The following is a 19,723-nucleotide window of genomic DNA, read 5'->3' on the forward strand; positions in this document are numbered from 1 at the left end:
ATGTAAAAAAACAGATCCATGACATGAAAATAAATTATTATTAAGAAAAACAACTTTTTTTTTCTTTTAATTCGATCATTTAATTAATAAAAAGCGCACCACTACGTGCCGTTTTTTGACAATATATCGATAAAAAAGCACAACACTATGCTGTTACAATATCGATAATATCGACTGTTCCTAACAACACTACTTGTCAATGTGACTTTTCGGCCCTGTTTAGTCTGTGCAGTTCGTTTAACAATATTGGCACCAAAAAGACACTGAATTCATACTACAATCGTGTATGTTTTTGTATGGATTCCGACTCTTAAACGTAGTGTTATATACTCTTTGGTCGAACAAACAAACTGGGATATGTCAGGAGATGTCACGGTGATGTCATTATTGCTGCTGTCAAAAAGCGTTTTGTTTGTATGAGTACCGACTCACAAACTACGCAATGAGCTTTTAAAAACATTAATGTTTCAAAGCGGATACCATCATCACCACTGAAACTTAATTTTAATCTCCATTTTTTTGTACAGCGCTGCATATTTAAATTACTAAAAGTAATCACATCCTAAACAATTTCGAAACCCAATGACGACAAAGACCGCAAAATCTAAACGCCAGCCAATGGAGTGTCAAGTTTTCTAAAGTCGATGTAAATATTGGTTACCAAGAAAATGATGAAAGGCGTCGGAGTGGGATCAGGACGGGCCCTCTCCGGGCAGCTGTATAAGTACACGAACGTGGTAAAAGGCTGGCAGCAGCGCTGGTTTGCTGTGGACCCCGAGACGGGCGTTCTCTCGTACTACCTGTTTGATGGGCCCGGAGACACTGTCCAGCCTGGACAGCCTGCCCGCGGAGAGGTAAATTGAGCCCACGTTATCTCCCAATAACCGTATGAAATCATTTAAGTATAAACGCAATTCAGAGTAGAAATAAATTACTTTATTTCAATGCATTCATAACTAAAGTTACACAAGTTATATGCCTGTTTAACTGATTTTTATTTGTTACTGCACGTTATTTATAAATGTAACATTTGGACACGACAGGTCTGCGAAGTACAGGCATAACTGGAATTGTTTAAATAACCCTCGGTCCTAAGTAACAAAGTTATAATTCTTATACATAATGGTTGCTTTCAATAATATTTATTATTCGTCAAAGAATTAGTCATCCACCAAGCTTGAACAAAATTTAAGTTTATGATTGTGCCCTTGCCTTGACTGCCTAAGTGGGCAGGCCACATTTTTAGAAAAACAGATATAACCTTTGGGAGAGGAAGGTTCTTGAGTTTCTACTACAAACCAGAAAATGTAGTGTTAATTGGCCTCCTACCAGGTTGACCGCCGATTGCGCGAGCGTCAAGGCATCGCCAGGTGGAGCAGGGAGGGCCCCAGCCCCAGCTGCCCCCCCCCTCCCCTAGAGATTCTAAAAAGTTGCCAAATGTAAAGCAACCAAACCAGTCCTAAGTCTTTGACTTGGCTTGCTTGATCTATCATTCCTGCATGTCGAAACTGAAACTTGAATGAATTCACCAATTCCAATATATTTATTGGAATTGGTGGCAATATATTTATTGGAATTGGTGAATTCCAATATATTTATTGGAATTGGTGAATTCATTCGAGTTTCAGCTTAGAAAACAGTCTACTAGTTGAGTGTAACACTCACCACTCAACTAGTGGACGTTTTCTAAGCTTTTTTGCAGGTGGTAGAACCTTGTGCAAGGTCCGCCCGGATTTCTACCACCATCTTGCTTGCTAATCCTGCCGTGAAGCAGCAGTGCTTGCACTGTTGTGTTTCGGCATGCAGAGTGAGACAGCTGTTGAAATTACTGGCACTTGAGGTATCCCATCTTAGGCCTGTAGGTTGGCAACGCATCTGCAATACCCCTGGTGTTGCAGATGTTTATGGGCGGTGGTGATCTCTTACCATCAGGAGACCCACTTGCTCATTTTCCATAAAAAAATAAAATAAAAAAAAGGTTTTAATTGTTCAACGGTAGACATCTGGCTGATGATGATGTTATGGTCTTCTAAGAGTGGGAGCTTTGTGTTTTAAACAACATAATCCTACTGATGCGGATGACAGCAGTTCTTTGTTACTGCGCAGGCGCAGCTAGCGGCCGCAGTTGTATGCCCGAGCGACGAGGACTCGCGCACGTTCACGGTCAACTGTGCGTCCGGCGACATGCTCAAGCTGCGCGCCGCCGACGCGCGCGCGCGCCAGGAGTGGGTCAACGGGCTGCGCGCCATCGCCGAGATACACACCAAGGTAACAGGACTACATACTAGAGATGCCACGAATAGTGATTTGGCCGAATACCGAATATTCGGCACAAAATACATGTTTGTCGAGCGCATAAACAAAGATACGACGGTGGTAGGACCTTGTGCAAGGTCCGCTCGAATTGCTACCACCATCTTGCTCGCTAATCCTGTCGTGAAGCAGCAGTGCTTGCACTGTTGTGTTTCGGCGTGGAGAGTAAGACAGCCGGTGAATCCGCAGTTGCTGGTGTCTATGGGCAGTGGTAATCTCTTACCATCAGGAGACCCACTTGCTCGTTTGCCTTCCAGTCAAATAAAAAAAAAGGACAGGATAGTTTTATCCTGTAAAATTGCATAGTTCTCGCGGGATAGCCATAAAAAAAATCTACGCGGATGGAGCCACGCGGGTAACAGCTAGTATGGTATAATGTTGCAGGCGATGGGCGCTAATCCACCGCTGCAGCCGCGCGAGCAGCTGGCCGTGCACGGCGCGCCTCCGCCCGGCAGCATCAGGCCTCAGCGCCCGGCATGCCCAGCTGCAGCAGAATAAGCGTGCTAACTCAGGTACCACACTGTGTGGCGTTGGGAGCGTTCAAGTATTACGTAACGCAATAAGGGTTTTCACAGAGGCGAAATATCGCTAGATGGCGTTAGTATCGACAGGTCCGTTTCTCGTTTGACGTTTGCTTATGATTCTTCTTCTTCTTCTCTTTTAAAATATGGCTTTTCTGTCCTAATTAATAGGACAATTTCGCCAGTGTCAAGGTAAACTCTCTTTGAGAGGGACGTTGTACGGTGATTGTAGTTTTTGCAACTTGATAGTAAAATTCCAGAAACCACGCGGAGACAACTTGCGCATTAAAAAATGACAGACACAAGAGCAATATAGAATTTTGTGATTACTGTTCACTGTTAAGGTTAATCGCCGCATAAAACACTATCAAAATTATACTTCAACTAGCCAAAGAAACAGAAATGAAATAGCAAAATTAGATATTGTCTACATCCGCCATGTTCGAATGCTACTTACAAATCGAATCTTTGCTCAAATGAGCCAATCGCAAACAAACGACAAACGTCAAATGGACCTCTAAAAAACGAAAAATTCGTTCATATCGTACTTTCAGTAGTGTCTAAAAATTGAAAAATTTGAAAATTTGTAAAAAGTGAAATTATGCCCTTGTTCTACCGAACGTGCGAAGTACATACTATAATGTAATCAAAAAATCTCCAAAAATTGCGTTACGTTTTACTTGAACTCCCCCCCGTAGGCATTGGCGTGCAATTCCACACCTCAGCCACAGACAGATACCAGTCAGAAATTCCGTTCACCAAATTTCAAGTTCATAGATCAATGGGATTATAAAATAAATCTTCGGAATAACATTTTGTAAAAAAACGCTGCCTGGAGAAATGAGATCCTTTGTCTTTCCACAAGCTCTATAGAACGATACCCCTTTTGAAGTTGGTTAACAAGATTAGACGTAGTGGAGATGATTTTATACTCATCTGCGTAGTGTTGGATTTCATCTGACAGGTCTTTCAAAATATTGCAAGTTTGCGAAAAAAAGGTACAGTCAGCAACAAAGATATGTATACAGCCAAAGTGCCAAAATATATGTACACAGGACTTTATTCCCTGAACATTAAGGTCGTGTATACATATTTTTTGTACTTTGGTTGTATCCATATCTTTGTTGCTGGCTATACATCTTTGATTTGTAATCTTGTACTACCAAAACATGCAGTGCCTTGATAGATTGACGACAAGTACCTACAATATTAAAGTGAATGATTTGTTTTTGTCTTGCAGTGACGCGTCGCTCGCGCGGTGCATAGAGTCCTCTGACTCGCCTTTCCCCCACACGGACCCTGACTTACTCCTTTTGAAGGTAAATACATATAATCATTTTTTAGGGTTCCGGAGCCAAAATGGCAAAAACGGAACCCTTATAGTTTCGCCATGTCTGTCTGTCTGTCTGTCCGTCCGTCCGTCCGCAACTTTGCTCAGGGACTATTAATGCTAGAAAGCTGTAATTTTGCCGACAAAATGGTAAAAAAATTTTAGGGTACCTCCTATAGACGTAAAGTGGGGGTGATTTTTTTTTTCTCATCCAACCCTATAGTGTGGGGTATCGTTGGATAGGTCTTTTAAAACCATTAGAGGTTTTCTCAGTCGATTTTTCGATTCAGTGATTTGTTTCCGAAATATTCAACTTTAAAGTGCAAATTTTCATTAAAATCGAGCATATAATTTTTTCGAAATGGCTACGGAACCCTATTTTGGGCGTGTCCGCTCACACGCTCTTGGCCGGTTTTCTTCTAAATTGAGCGAACATTTTCTATGTGTTGACGCCTACATCTTCTTGTTTTTGAAAAAAAAAGTGGGACAATGACACTAATTGACAGTCCCAAACTAAGCAAAGCTTGTATTATGGATACTTGGCAACGGATAAACATACTTTTAAAGATAAATACATACTTATATCAAACGTCCAAGACTCGAAAACAAACTTTAGTATTATTCATACAAATATCTGCCCCAGCCGGAGATCGAACCTCGAATCCCAAGCTTCGTAGTCAGGTTCTCTAACCACTTGGCTATCTGGTCGGTCTTGGTCGTCGGTAGTCGATGCTTTCACAACAAATCTTTTTGTAATGTTTTATGTAAAGAAACCGCGAGAAAGCCGTAAATATAAATTACTCATGCAAAATTACAGCTTTCTACCGGCAGCAGTCTGTAAGTTAAACTTTGGACAGACAGACGGATATGGCAAAACTGATGCCTTGTAAAGCTGAGTTTAGACTTGCAAGAAAAATCGTGGAAGTTGCATTACATTGCGAGGCCGTGAAGCCAACGAGTTTGTAGTGGTCAATCGAGTGCCGCAATGTAATGCAACTTGCACAATTTTTCTTGCAAATGCTGGGCTTAAGACTACGTAAACTTAAAAAGTGACGTGTTAGAGCCCTTTGCAGCCTTACAGAATAAACGTTTTGATTTTTGCACTATCCATTGTGGACATGCGCTATCTATACCGTCTAAGAAACTACTACGCTACGCTACGGGGCTACTACGAAATTCAAAATTCGTATCATACCGTCCCTCTGTCTCGTATTAAATATTAGCGTCAGCGAGACGGCAAGATATGAACTTCGATTTTCGAATTTCGTTGTCGCCGCCCTGAATAGCGTACCAACCAGGGAACCCTTGGGCCATTGTTGGCCGCCCCTTCCGCCTCACTGTATTGGACTCTGGTTCCGTGATCCAGTTCCCTCGGCTGTAGCAGTGCTACCCCGATCACCACTGTTTGACGGATAAACGTTATGCCGTCTCTGTTTGTTTCGTTCGAATAGACGGAGACGGCATCACATTTATCCGTCAAATAAAATGAATCAGTGGGTGGTGATGGTGAAACAGGCCCGTACTGTTGCAGGCGACGTCAGCGGCCAGCATGCAGTGCCTGCTGCAGTGTCTCGGCATCCTGCACCGGCAGCAGCAGTACGCCACGCTCAGCCTCTCCAACCACTCCATACACTGAACTCGCATCCGCCTGCCAAGGACCATGGGGTTTATGAGGGAGCTGTTCCGAAAACGTAAAAATAGGTTGTTAAATCGTTTATGGAATCAGGTGTTTTGCGCAGGTCCATGTCAATGAACTTAAACAATTATTTTGCTAACCCGCGACCTTATGGTAGACTCTAGTCTAACATCTGGTAGCATAGTGGGGTGTAGTTAATGTACGGCTTGTTAATGCACGCATAAATAATGCACGGCCTGATAATCCGTGCTTACGTGCACGAATTATCATGTCGTGCATTATCACCCCGTACCGAACTAGCAGAGAACCAATAATGTACGCGCAATAATGTACGATGTGATAATCCGAAGCATTATGTCTTCCGATTGTCATGCCTTACGATTTCCGTGATTGAAATAATTAAAAAAACCTAACGAAGGGCGAGAGCGACGCCCTCCCCTCGCCCTTCGACCTAACCCGGCCGGGTCGGATCTGCTCCGACTATATCGATCTCGCTCACTGCGCTCGCTCGATCCGCGGCGCAAAATGTCTATTCATTCGAATCGATTGGATTCAGATTATCACTACGTACATTACAGCGCGCGCAATATTTTGTACGCCCTGATAATACGCGACCATTCCGCGTACATTCCGAGTTGTACATTATTGTTTCCCGCATAGTGAACGGTTGTGTTGCTCTGAAGTTGAGATCTGAGGCCATATTGACTAACGTTTCTGGCGGTCGCAATCTAAATCAAATGACAAATGCGAGCCTCAGAGACGTCGGGCAATACGACAACTGGTGGAGTAGAAGGTGATAGATGGGTTTGTGTGATTTGTGTGTTCTTACAGTACGGAGGTGGGGGAACTGCATGAACACGCATTTCTTGCTTAAACGTAGCTGTCAAAAGCTCGCGGGTGAGCAAAGTAATTGATTCAGTACAGAAAAGTTTGTTACAAATTTCATTTTGATGAGTTCCGTCTTACGGAGACGATTCTAGTCGGACTATCCTTGCTCTGTTTCTACGACAGGCGAAAAAACATAAGTATAAGTATATATTATTTTGTCGGATGCACTTTTTAGGGTTCCGGAGCCAAAAGGGCAAAAACGGAACCCTTATAGTTTCGTCAAGTCCGTCTGTGTCTGTCTGTCCGTCCGTCCGTATGTCACAGACATTTTACTCGAAAACTACAATACGTATATCAATGAAATTTGGAGTACAGATGTCTTGTCAAAGCCGCTATTTAGTTTTGTAGTTAAATTACAAAAATAAATATTTATAGGGGGCCCGGGGCACTCCATACACGTGACAGAAATTGAAAAAAAAAATTTTTAACTCGTATCAACGTGTGGCACATAGTTCGACAGGTCTTTTGAAAAGATAGTAAGGTTTCTCAAAAACTTTTTTGATTAAGTGAAGATTTCCGGAAATAATCGCTCCCAAAGTAGCAAAAATGGTGTCTCCCTTCCCCCCCTCTATATTGCAAAAAATATGGACGCTACATAATAACGCTTAATAAATAATTTCAACGAAAATTGGTTTCAACATGATCGGATATACCGTTTTTGAGTTATTGCCGAAAAACTGCGCTTCTCAGCAAAAGGAAGTAAGTGTCGTGAAGATACGCTCTTTTTCTGGTAATTGATTTTAAGCATCTAGTAAGTGTTTTAATTGTGTTATAACGCACATAATAGCTGCTAGTGGTCACTCAAGACAATATAACTTGTTGTATCATGTTTTAGATTAGAATAACATTGAGAGATATATGCGAAAGGTCGCCCATAGTACGTTTTTTCGCCTGCCGTAGAAACAAGAGTAGGTTTACCCTGCCAGATTATTGTATTGTCACCTAATTTCGGCTGCGTTCGTTTCCACTAAAGATGTGCGAAGATGTGTTGTAAGGAATGTTTTTCATGCACCAACAGAAATGCTTCATTTACCTATCCTCGAACAGTACCCTTAGTGTAAGTTTTCGGTAACAAAATACGTCACGATCGCGTCGTTACGAAACACAAACATCGCGGTTCGCGTGTTTTAAAATAAACGCGATCGAGGCGTATTTTGTAACCGAAAGCTTACACTAAGGGCACTGCACATCTCTAGTAGAAACCGGAGCGAGAATAGGTTCAATAGGTAAATAAATCGTTTCTATTGATACATGAAAAGCACTTTCCTCGCACATCTCTGGTGCAAACACAGCTTAATTCCGGCGAAAGTGCTGCGAGTATAGTATAAATCTTCCCAGGTGAATTTTTCGCTTTGAGCCCTTATCTTTCAAACAACTCTATTATCGCATAGCCGCTAGCTACCGAGTTAGCACGTGCCACTACAACATTCATATTTAAAAACAAACGGTATCGTCATAGTATTAAGGTTCAAATTTAATGTCACTGATATTCTAGATATTACGTTTTGGTAGTGTAGGACGATAGACCACCCCGAGGCAATACGGCACTTATATTTTTTATTTTTTTTTTTTCAATATTAACAGTTTTTCAATATGAATTTTCTAGTGGCACGTGCTAACTCGGTAGCTAGCGGCTTTGCGATAATAGAGACAATGCCCTTTGTTTGAAAGATAAGGGCTCGAAGCGAAAAATTCGTCTGGGAAGATTTATACTATAATTGAAATAGTATTCTGCCCTCTTAAGGTAATAAAAAATATTGACTTTACGCATATTTGATAACCACAAAGTAGTCAGGTGCACATGCAGATATTTCCGACGATTATAAATTAAAACTGCTCCCTTTGTGAAAGGTACCTACTTACAACTTGTATATAGTCTGAATCATTTGGGCATTTTCAAAGGCTTATTAAATTTGTTAAATTAAATAAAATGTAAAATACTGATGGAAGTTTCCTTGTAGATATTGTTTTAGGTTATTTAGGTATTTATACTTTGAGCTACCGCTACGCTGCTTCCGGGAACTCCGTAAAATGATACTAGAATCACCTCGACGTTTCGGCCATATTTCAGCTGCCGTGGCCACGACTAATCGTCGTGATAGTTATTTATTTATTTCATTGTATCAATATTTTATAGTTTCTTAAAACCCCAATGTGCGGTAGGGCTTAGTATATAAATTTTCTATTATAGAATATTCGGTCCAAAACACACATCCAGGGCTATTTCTTCTTGTACGGTTGGCAATACGCGAAAGTGGCTTGGGGATTTTCCAAATAAAGAAATAAAATTTTATTTTCACTTCTCATGCTCGTAAATTTGGTTTTTATGCTGGATCATAAAGTAGAGTCTAGTGCATAAAGTAGAATCTTCGTCTAAGACCAAGGTAATTATAATATGTGTCAACACCCACAAACTAAGTTTCTATATATTTTTTTAATATTTTTTATTTTATGTAAAACTAAAAATCAATCAAAATAAATAAATAAAACTAAAAATTTATAATTATATAAAAAAATGCGTCAAAAATAAAAGGTACTTTGTAAGTAGGTAAACAATTGTTTCCACTGTTGATGTTTTTTTTCCTCTCAATCGAAGTGAAAAGCATAGTGTAAAACTCGAGAATTAAACCCATTTTCCCCTCGACGTGTCTATCCACCCTCGCCGTACCGGCTCGGGTGGCTATATGAACGCCTCAGGTAAAATGGCTCCTTTTATGCTCTCGTTTTACAATCTACTATTTATTTAAATTAGGTAGGTTCTTGGGTAAAAATATTCTATTTATTTAGTCATAAAAAAAGCTTTTGGACTCATATTTTTTCTTATGTCAATCAAACAAAAAATGACAAAGTTGAAGCGCGTGAAAGTTCGGCAGTGGAGGCCCGTGACGTCACGCGGAAAGTTAACTGGCTTTATGGTCATCATTTTTCCTCACGGACTAGTTAGAATTTTAGGGCATTAGTGTAATATAAATTAGTCTCTAAATCGAATCGATTTAATGTCATTTGGTGCAAATGAAAAATGGACTACTCGAAATTGTACGTCAAAGCAGAAAAATGACAATTTGAAATAGATATATCAACATGGAAAATTGTCCATCCGGAATACCTATCGTCGAAAATGGAATCTTGTCTCATGAAAAAATTAACAATTTGATGTATACACCGACAAAAAAACGACCACTTGTATTTACGTACAAGCCGTACACTCAATCATTTGTTTCGGGCCTAAATATTAAGTTATGACTTGATTTAGACAACATTCACTTTTTTTTTTTAATTTTGCTCCTAATTTATAATGGACAATATTCCATTTGGGTTTAATTAATTTACAGCAAAAATAAATTTAGTTGTATTTTTCAGCAGTTACCTACTTTTTGACACAAGGGCCAATCAACTATTTTACCGACACTTTGGGCGTTTCTTGCGTTACCAAAATTGTCTCTGGCGTTACCAAAAAATTGTATTTCCAACAAGATATTTCACGGTTTAATAGGTTGAACTTACGTAGGATGGTATGTATTCATGTACACCATCTATTAAATTACAGAAAAAACATGTTTACTTACAAAAATCTGCAATTGTTTGAAAAATGTCGCGGACAGATTAGTGTCGGTAAAAAAGTTTATTGGCCCACAATTCACTTTGGGTGATATTCATTCTGGTCCAAATTCAAAATGGTCAATTGGATGATTTTCCATTCGCACCGAATGACATTAAATCCACGAGTCGTGTAGTACTTATGTACCTAGTAGCGTATTAAATAAAACCTTTTCCAAAACACCAATAAGTTTGTTTCGTAAACAGCCGTGTAGTTTTTGCGCAGTGAATTTCATTTGTTATGCAGTCATGATGTCACGTAGCTGCATGCCAATTTTGTAAATCAATTTTGGGTTTTGGTCACGGCAAAAATATTTATATTCATTTTAACAAATCAAAATGTGTGATTCGGAATTTAGAACGTTACGTATTGATCCACGGTTCCCATTTCAAAATCAAACTAAGTAAGTAAAAGCACTATTTTAATTAGAGTAGGTACAAGAAATGTTCCAATTATTCAAAGTAGGTAAATGGCGAAATGGGCTTTGGCTACGGAACCCTATAAGTGGCCCAAAAATGAATCTTAAAAAAAAAACAAAATGCTGAGTCACCCGAAATAGCCCCAGTTCCACCACTGGATGTGTCGAGTTCCTATTATTTTATATTTATGATGTCGTCTCTGTTTAATCGAACATAATAAACAGAGAAAAATAAACCAAATATCGAAGTTGAAGGCGAAGAGTCCAAAAACCCAATTAGATGGAATAAAATTTATTTAATATATAAAAATTACATTAAAAAGTTCTTAAGCCTAACTTAACCTAAGAGCCTGAGCCAATGCGATGCTAGCAATGAGGGCTATCGTTTTTTGTCTTTCTAGATGGCGGCACTGTTGCGTGAGGTTTTTAAGTGTGGCTTTCTAAGTCTGTTATTACGGGCGTGCAAACAGTTTAGATTAAAATACACCTTAAAACCGTAGCGAGCAACCACAGTGTTGCGTAGTCCCGTTTTGTTCGGAAAAAAAGGGAGGAAAAAAGTTTCCGAAAGACAAAACTGTCTCAAAACACAGACATTCATTGCCCCGTAACGCATAATTGCCATAATTAATTTCAGGTAACGCAAAATATTGTCAAAATTATTCTAATTATAAATAAACCCGCGTAGCTCACCCAAAAACTGAGATTTGACATTTCGGAGACTTCACGCTACACTAGCGCCTCTAGCGGCGAATTCGATAGCCCTCAATGACTGACTCGCGGAGGTTCATGTTCGCCGCTGCTGTATGGTACGTGGTCAGCGCTTCACGCATTCAGTCACGCACGGAGCCGAACGTGAGCAGAGTCAGCGCAGAGTCAGCATATTCAGATGGATTGCGATGCTGCTCGACTAGAGATCCGCAGGCACGTAGCGTTCGTAACAAACCGCCCTTTGTTTATTTGTTTCTCATTTACTATGAGCTAATTTAGAAGCTGTTGTGCCTGAAAGCTAGCATTAGAAAATCGGTTGGTTGCATCTTTTTGGTCTTGTTAATATCATTTATATTAATAAATGATTGTCGTTGTAGGGCATGTTACACCAACTATTGCGACTTCTATAAATGCAAGCGCCTCCTGGGCGAGGAGAGTGACGACTGCAAGATCTTCAAGCGCTACTTCGAGACCATCTGCCCCAACTACTGGATCGAGCACTGGGACGAGCTGCGGGAAAAGGGCGCCTTCCCCGGCCCCATATGATGGCTGATCGCAAACTATTTTGAATAAACTTTTATTGGTAATCTGTCTTTCAATTTAGGTATTGGCTGAGGCGACGGGGGCCACAACCTACGGCCTTGCGCTTTGAAAGCAGGGATGTTGCGGAGCACCGATTCCGTTTCCGTTAAGTCGGAACTTCCGTTTGATATTAAACATCCGTTTCGGTTCCGGTTCCAAAGTAACGGAAGTTAAGTATATTGGATGTCAAGCTTACCGCGGCGACTGGACATGAGCGGCGTACATCAAAAACAAACAGAAAGCTATAATAACGTTTCTGACACTCGCTAACACAATTTAATGACAGTTTTTGTATGCGAAAACTCATTTGATTGTGATCGCGAGTGTTAGAAACGTTACGCAATAAACCCTCAGGTTTAGTAGAGCTACCCTTAGGCCGAGGCCGCACTACGGCTAAACCGCCGCGGTTTTTAACCGCACGACTTTTTTATACAAGTAAACTTGAAACCGCCAGTGCGGCCGCTTGCATTAGTTTACTGGTTCACACAGTCACGCGGTTAAAAACCGCGGCGGTTTACTCGTAGTGCGAACAAGGCCTTAACATCTCGTCGACCTTATCACTCAGGCTCCGGTTCCGATTCCGTTTCTGGTCCGCCCCGGGCGGCAATTTTGTGAGGGAGGGGCGGCATTTTTTTTTAATTTCAAAATAAATATACTGAATAATATCTAGATAATTATAATTATATGTTTCACAGTTATCGCACCTTCGATTCGGACTGATGTGAGCACGAATATTTTCTCTATTATTTATACTGTGACCAAACTATGACAAAATCGTGGAGTTATTATTGTTATTCCCCTCCCTTTGTACAATAATGACATCTTAGTTTTTTAAAACCTAAATAAAGGCGGCAAATTTTTCTTCCGCCCCGAGCGGGTGATACGGGATGATACCTACCCACAAGCTACGTCACTGCAACTCGGTTCCCATCAGTAACAGCCTTGTAACAGCAGTGCCAGATCTACGAAATTTCCGAACTGAGGCAAAAGTGAATTTGAGAAAAGATTTGAGCGCCCTTTCGCAATTTGTGTTTGTTATTTTATACACATTTTTTTCTTTCTTTCTTTTCTTCATTTGCCTATACCAAAAAAGACTAGGTACCAAACGAAATTTAGAGGTCCCTTAGAAGTACCGCCAATGCAAGCACTCCGACTCACTCCCAAATCCAGGGCTGCACACTTGCTGCACAGGAAAGAGGAAATACCTCTCAAAAGCGGGTTTCAAACAATCAATGAAGTAAACTATTTTCCTATAAGGATAAAACAATCAAACCATATTACTGTTTAACGTGTTTTATTTACTAAATCATTGACCTAAGTCGCATTAACATAAATTAACAGCCGGCACGACTAATCACACATATAGATGGTAATATGACAGTTCCTATAAAATATAGCTATCGCTGAGCCAAAGGTAAGAGGACAAGTGACATCAAGCCATCCAAAACTCTTTAAGTTTCGTTAGCCCTGGGGCTCATTTCTTGAAGCAAATGAGTCTAATAATATTAGTGCTTTGTCTCATTTCCTCATTCAATTTAAGAGACAAAACACTAATATGATTAGACTTGTAACCTTCGAGAAACGAAACCTGTTATCACTGTCTCAACCCTTGGCTCACCGTCCCACAACTTATATCTTGCCAGGGAAAGTGCCGTCGGCGCGTTGTCCGTCCCACTTCTCGACCCAGTCGATGGGGCAGAGCGACGAGAATACCCGCTTGAAGTAGTTGCAGGGCTCATACTTCTCGCCGCGGACCTTCTGACATCTGTAGAAGTCCAGATAGCTCTGGAAACAATACCTGAGAACAGGAGGTGCAAGTTTAGTTACGCTACTTATTCTATTCAATGAGGGCTATCGCGTATGAATTCGCCACTAGAGGCGCTAGTGTAGCGTGAGGTCTCCGAAATGTCAAATCTCATAGTTTTTGGGTGAGCTACGCGGGTTTATTTATAATTACAATAATTTTGTGAATATTTTGCAATATCTGAAATTAATTATGGCAAATATGCGTTCCGGGGCAATGAATGTCTGTGTTTTGAGACAGTTTCGGTAACCTTTGTCCTCCCTTTTTCCGACAAAACGGGGACTATGGAACACTGTGGCATGCTCGATATTTTTATGGTACGGTTTTAAGGTGTATTAAATATTATTTTAATCTAAACTTTGTTTTCACGCCCGTAATAACAGACTTTGAAAGCCATACTTAAAAACCTCGCGCAACAGTGCGCCATCTAGTGAGACAAAAAACGATAGCCCTCATTGTATCGGGCAGGCCTATGTCTTATGGACGTTCTACGGCAAATATGATTTACTTGTAAAGTAGCAGTTCTTAGCGTTGAATTCGTATTGTGCTATTGGCGGCTCACGCTCATCTGTTATGCTCACGCAACGAAACACGAGAAGTTATAGTAGGTATGCCACATTTCTTAGGAGTTAGGTACTATAGATAGCCTCTATTTCTAGTTCCCAATCCGCAATGGGCCCGCGTAGGAACTACACGCACACCATTGAATTTATTCGCAGGTTCCTCATGTTTTCCTTCGTCGTAAGTTCATGGAAAATTTCAAATGGAATTTTACAGATAAATTGAGAAAAACTCACGAGGTGCTACCACATTTCTTTCTGAAATTTAGGTATCCCGGAAATATTCCCATATACTACTCGATTGCTTCTAAAGGAAAGGGATTAGTAGGTACGTAGCCAGTTTTGTAACAAGATTAGCGCATCTATACAAAATTGTTAAAGAACCAAAGACCTTAGGCCACAGATTTCGCATAAAAAAACTGTCATTTGATTGCGATCGCGAGCGTCAGAAACATTAGGCAATATGGCCTCAGGGGTCTCCTTCGTAATCCATAATATCGTTTGTCCTAAACTCAAATGCCATAACACTTCTGACATATCATACTTTTGCCATAATGATCTTATGTCCTAATAATCATAAGCCATAATATCACATGTCCTAATACTCTAAGGGGCTGTTTCACCATCCATTGATTAGTGTTAACGGACGGTTAAATGTGATGCCGTCTCTATTTATTTTGTTCGAATAGACGGAGACGGCATCACATTTAACCGTCAGTTAACACTAATCAATGGATGGTGAAACAGCCCCTAAATCCCTAATATGTTTGTACTAATATAGTAAGACATAAAACTTACGAGTAATAATACTAAAATCCATAATATTGAATGCCATAACAGAGCACTTGTTGGCAAACAGCGACTTGCGAGCTAGAAAAGTAGATTAGGTTAGAACTGAGACCCCAACAGTGACGAACCGGTACCAGAAAAGTTAGTTAGGTTAGGTTATAACTGAGACTCCTACAGGAACAAACCGCAGCCAGAAAAGTAGGTTAGGTTAGAACTGCGACCGCTATAGAAACGAACCGCAGCGTGAAAAGTCGGTTAGGTGAACTACAACCCCATCAGAAACGAACCGCAGCCTGAAAAGTAGGTTAGGTTAGAATTGAGACTCAAAATTAGGACAAAAATAGTATGGCATTTACATTATGGCAAAAGTTGTTATGGATTTTGAAATTAGGACAAAATATATGGATTCCAATATAGACCTGAGGCCGTATTGCCTAACGCTTCTGACGCTCGCGATCGCAATCAAATGACAGATTCCGCATACATAAACTGTCATTTGATTACGACCGCAAGCGTCAGCAACGTTAGCCAATAAGGCCTCCGGCCTCAGACAGGTCTGATGTGGCTTGGTTTTACCACTCCCATTTGTATTTACCTTGGAATGTACCACGCCCTGGCAATGGGCTAGTTCCCTAAACAAATTTACTTAGTATGTCAGACTATCTATCAGTAAATAATATTGGACATTTATTTTTTTCTTTGGTCAATTTAAACGAAAAAATATGTAGGTAGGTATGAACAAGGTGTATGAATAGTTATATTATGCATTCCGATGATTATGAATTTCGGTCGTTAGTATAAAAAAATATATGAAGAGTGATCATTATGATGTAAAATAGTATGAGAAAATTTTTCCGACTTCAAAAGGACTTAAAAAGTTATGTGAAAAAATGCGCACCCTAGTTTCAGTTTTGTAACTAAGGGACCCCATACATCCCTGTATTATTATTATTATTTTCTTGTACTTAATTTTATACTGTAGTTTTTTAGTAGTTTTGTTTTGAAAAAAAAAAGACTGCCAAGTTTCTTGCGGCGCATTATTTTTGGCAATGATGGTCTTTCCGAAAGCGCTGGTAGTTTAAAAAAATACGTGTAAATGTGCCCATTATTGCGGCCTATTTACTTAATAAATTGATTTGAATTTAATCTATCTAATACCATTCTTGTAGGTATATACTTACATATAATTATATTGCGGGGATCTCGGAAACGGCTCCAACGATTTCGATGAAATTTGGTTATTTCTGGGAAAACGCTTATTATCGAGTTTTAACCCGAGCGAAGCTCGGTCGCCCATGTACTTTTTTCTCGATTGTCAAAAGAAAAAAATACGTAATGCATAATACATAATAATAATATTTTTAGCCAATAAACTTGCCAATTACAATAAAATTACATGTCGTACAGTAAACCGCATCCAACAGCCGCTCGCTATTGTGTTAGCATTAGCAAGGCAAGGCTTGCGGGCGCGCACGCGCAGTGAAGCACCGAAGCGTGCACCCTCCGCGTCGCTCTGGTGCTGGTGCTGCTATGGAGTCTGAGAACACTTACTTAGTCTGGTTCGTGTTAGGGAACCGCGGGTCAAACGGCGCGGTCTTGATTTCGGCGGGCGATTTGATCATCTCAGGCATTTTGCTGCAAAGAAACAACACAATTCATTTTCGAAATCCTTTATTCTTAAATCCTGTTTAACAGTAGAAAATAAATGTTAGCTGAGTAAACATGACGATAGATAGAATACAATAAAAATGAGTCGGAAAATGTAACACAATACACCGCTGTCACAATAAAAATCTTAATACTAGTTCATACACAAAAGGCTAGCTTTATAGTATTTCAAATAGGCCCGTTGTCTCCTCAAACACAACTTTTTCACAACAATTTTCCTCCTATACACAGCATTGAGTCAAATATGCCAAAGCAAAACTTTTTTGAAAACCCCGCCTACCATGAACAAGTTACAAAGCCAGTGTATTACATTTTCAGTGTTAATAAAACAAAAAACATAATTTACTTCAACTATATAAGATAGCCAGCAAGCATACGCTCTTAGACCCATTTAAAATACTTTAATGAATAAACTATATTTATGTCAGAAAATCTAGAGTATACACTAGACAGACAACATTAACACTATGTTTACTGCTACATTATTTAACGAGAGGTCTGGTTTTGCGCTCCTCCTCGCAGGAAGTTTCCCTGTATTTTTTGACTTCCTGCATGTAGAGAGACCAAGCGTCCTTAGGCGCGTTATCGGCCAGCTGCTCCTCTATAGCCTTTGCCTTTTTCACTAAACCAGTCTTGAGCACGCGGCCGCCGCGCCTCTTCCCGATAAACGGCAGTACGGGCTTCTTGATCTCAGGCTTTTTCTCCTCAATCTTTTTAGTCTCTTCCTGCATCTTCTTGAACATTTCCAAGAAGCTGCCGTCGTTTTTAATCGGAATCGGGCCGGGTTTCGCCCGGGAGGAGGAGGCGAGCGCTAGGTGGGAGGCCGGGGGCAGTAATTCGGCAAAGTTCGGGCCTTCTACTTCAGGAGGGTCGCCGTATTCTATATCGTCGACAGCGGCCGGCTCCACAGCCCCGGGCGGAGGTTTGACCTCTTTAGGCGGGGACTCGACCTTTTCTCTGCGCTTCTCTTCCTGACGAGAGCGGTGAAGTTTCCAGAAGCGCTTGCGGTCGGCGACAGTGAACTGCCCGCGGCGCTCCTCGCTGGGCGTGCCGCTGTGGCTGCGGCTGCCGGAATGCGAGCTCTTGGAGCGCGAGCGCGACTTGGAGGAGCGCGGGCTTCGCGTGCGCTTCCTGCCGCGAGACACGGAGCGCCGCCGAGAGGGCGACCTGCTCTTGCTTATCGAGCGCCGTTTCGAACGACTCTTCGACCGCGATCGGTGCTTAGAGCTAGACTTATTTCTGCGCCTTTTCGAGTGGGACCTCGATCTCTGGGACGAGCGCGAAGACCGTGATGATGATTTAGAGCGGCGGCTCTTTGCGCGCGATTTTCCTTTTCCATGCTTCGGACTCGGCGACCTTGACCCGGATTGTGAACTAGAGGAAGATCTACTTCTAGCATAACTTTTTGGAGGAGTTAATGAACTGTCTCTGCCCTTACGAGGTGGCGTTACTGCGCGCGCTGTGCGCTTTTTAGGAGGTGTCACCGAACGTTCCTTCTTAACAACAACTCTTGGGGGTGTAACAGATGATCTCTTTTGAACCCTGGGCGGTGTTAATGCTTCCTCTTTTATCTTTCTGGGAGGAGTCAATATGTTTCTAGATTTTTTATCTTTGCTTTTATCTTTACTGGAATGAGATTTGGACTTGCTTTTCACAACTTCATATTCACGTCTTAGTCGAGGAGATCTACTAATGGATCTCTCCTTGCTTGGTGTTTGCCGAGAATTTGATCGGTTTCTTGAATGTGATGAAGACTTCTTCAGAGGTGGAGTGTAGGAATGATCTCGACTCATCTTTCTACCCTTATTTTTCTTATTAGATCTATTTGATCCTGATGATGCTGAAGAAGTCCGCCTCCTTTCTTTCTTAATCTTTCTTCGTGATGATCGAGATGAGGATCGAGAATGTGAAGTAGATCCATCACTTGAAGAATACTTTGCTCGCTCAGGTTTGTTTGACCTGCTACGAGATCGGAGCTTTCTTTCTTCATCATAACTATCTTTTTTTCTTGGATATTCTCTATCTCTTCTATCATAAGGGCTAACACTTCTAGAATATGTTCGCCGTCTCCTTTCTACAACCCTCTGCTCAACAGGAGATCTTGTCCTGGAGGGTGGCCTTGGAGGATAATTGTAATCATGCTGTGATGGATATGCAGCTCTCGCGTCCGTATATTTTCCATAGTAATTTGGGTCTGAGCGTTGGTAATAGTTGTCATAACCATAGTTATAGCTTGGGGCGTTGTACGTCTGATAGTCATAGCTGTGAGGAGGGCCATACTGACTGTAGCTGACGCCCGTCCAAGGGTCGGTGGAGGGCATGGCGCGAGGCGCGGGCGGCGCGGGGGGCATGGGCGGCAGCGGGGGCGCCACGTAGGGCTCCGGCGGCCGCGGCGCATACTCGCCCTCGGTGCCGGGCGGCCCGCCGTCCCACGCACCGCGATAAGACATACTTAAATGAGCCTCTTCGCATAACCTGGAGCAGTTTGTAGGTATGCACACACCTACAAACAGAATAACTTTTCGGTGTAGACAACAACTCTAAATGACCCGATTCTGAGACACCTTCGAATGTACATTACTATATCTTGTCATACAATCATAAAATATGAAGTTGTGACGAGGAACAACATAAATTACGTAATACGAAGCCTTTTGATCAAAAATATTCAGACAGTGCATGCGTTAACGATTAAGCGTATGAATTGACTTAAAATATATAAGAAATACCTGTCTACCCATGCTCACCTTTTTTAAATTCCCTTTTTTATGCAATTATATATAGCGTAATAAAATGGCAGCGAACACACTCGCTTCGAAGGCCCATAAACATTATAGATTTATAGATCGATGCATAGACAGTTTGAAAAAAAATAACCATAAACAAAATAAAGCTGACTGTTCATTAT

General features: G+C 41.1%; 3 protein-coding genes across 6 annotated transcripts; 2 read left to right on the forward strand and 1 right to left on the reverse strand.

Annotated features, from left to right (window-relative positions):
* The first annotated feature begins 544 nt into the window (after positions 1 to 544).
* On the forward strand, positions 545 to 5,800 carry LOC141430706 (oxysterol-binding protein-related protein 11-like). Its single transcript, XM_074091570.1, has 5 exons — positions 545 to 854; positions 2,107 to 2,268; positions 2,698 to 2,753; positions 4,021 to 4,153; positions 5,696 to 5,800. The coding sequence occupies exons 1-5, from the start codon at positions 669 to 671 to the stop codon at positions 5,798 to 5,800; spliced, it is 642 nt and encodes a 213-aa protein (XP_073947671.1). The 5' UTR covers positions 545 to 668.
* LOC141430705 (uncharacterized) lies at positions 5,776 to 11,999 on the forward strand. 3 transcript variants are annotated; one of them, XM_074091568.1, is made up of 2 exons: positions 5,776 to 5,865; positions 11,790 to 11,999. In XM_074091568.1, the coding sequence occupies exons 1-2, from the start codon at positions 5,825 to 5,827 to the stop codon at positions 11,956 to 11,958; spliced, it is 210 nt and encodes a 69-aa protein (XP_073947669.1). In that variant the 5' UTR covers positions 5,776 to 5,824; the 3' UTR covers positions 11,959 to 11,999. The 3 variants fall into 3 exon arrangements, with proteins under 3 accessions (XP_073947669.1, XP_073947668.1, XP_073947670.1); XM_074091567.1 differs by lacking the exon at positions 5,776 to 5,865 and adding an exon at positions 10,088 to 10,689; XM_074091569.1 differs by lacking the exon at positions 5,776 to 5,865 and adding an exon at positions 10,719 to 11,625.
* Positions 12,000 to 13,271: 1,272 nt separating this feature from the next.
* Positions 13,272 to 19,674, reverse strand: LOC141430707 (uncharacterized). 2 transcript variants are annotated; one of them, XM_074091572.1, is made up of 3 exons: positions 19,563 to 19,674; positions 16,699 to 16,782; positions 13,272 to 13,792 (listed from the first exon to the last, which is right to left on the reverse strand). In XM_074091572.1, exons 2-3 carry the CDS (start codon positions 16,776 to 16,778, stop codon positions 13,624 to 13,626), a joined length of 249 nt encoding a protein of 82 aa, XP_073947673.1. In that variant the 5' UTR covers positions 16,779 to 16,782; positions 19,563 to 19,674; the 3' UTR covers positions 13,272 to 13,623. The 2 variants fall into 2 exon arrangements, with proteins under 2 accessions (XP_073947673.1, XP_073947672.1); XM_074091571.1 differs by lacking the exons at positions 13,272 to 13,792; positions 16,699 to 16,782 and adding an exon at positions 16,802 to 19,318 and having other exon boundaries at positions 19,563 to 19,669.
* Positions 19,675 to 19,723: the final 49 nt, after the last annotated feature.

The sequence above is a fragment of the Choristoneura fumiferana genome, chromosome 8 (genome assembly GCF_025370935.1).
Source record: "Choristoneura fumiferana chromosome 8, NRCan_CFum_1, whole genome shotgun sequence".
Taxonomy (NCBI): Eukaryota; Metazoa; Arthropoda; class Insecta; order Lepidoptera; family Tortricidae; genus Choristoneura; species Choristoneura fumiferana.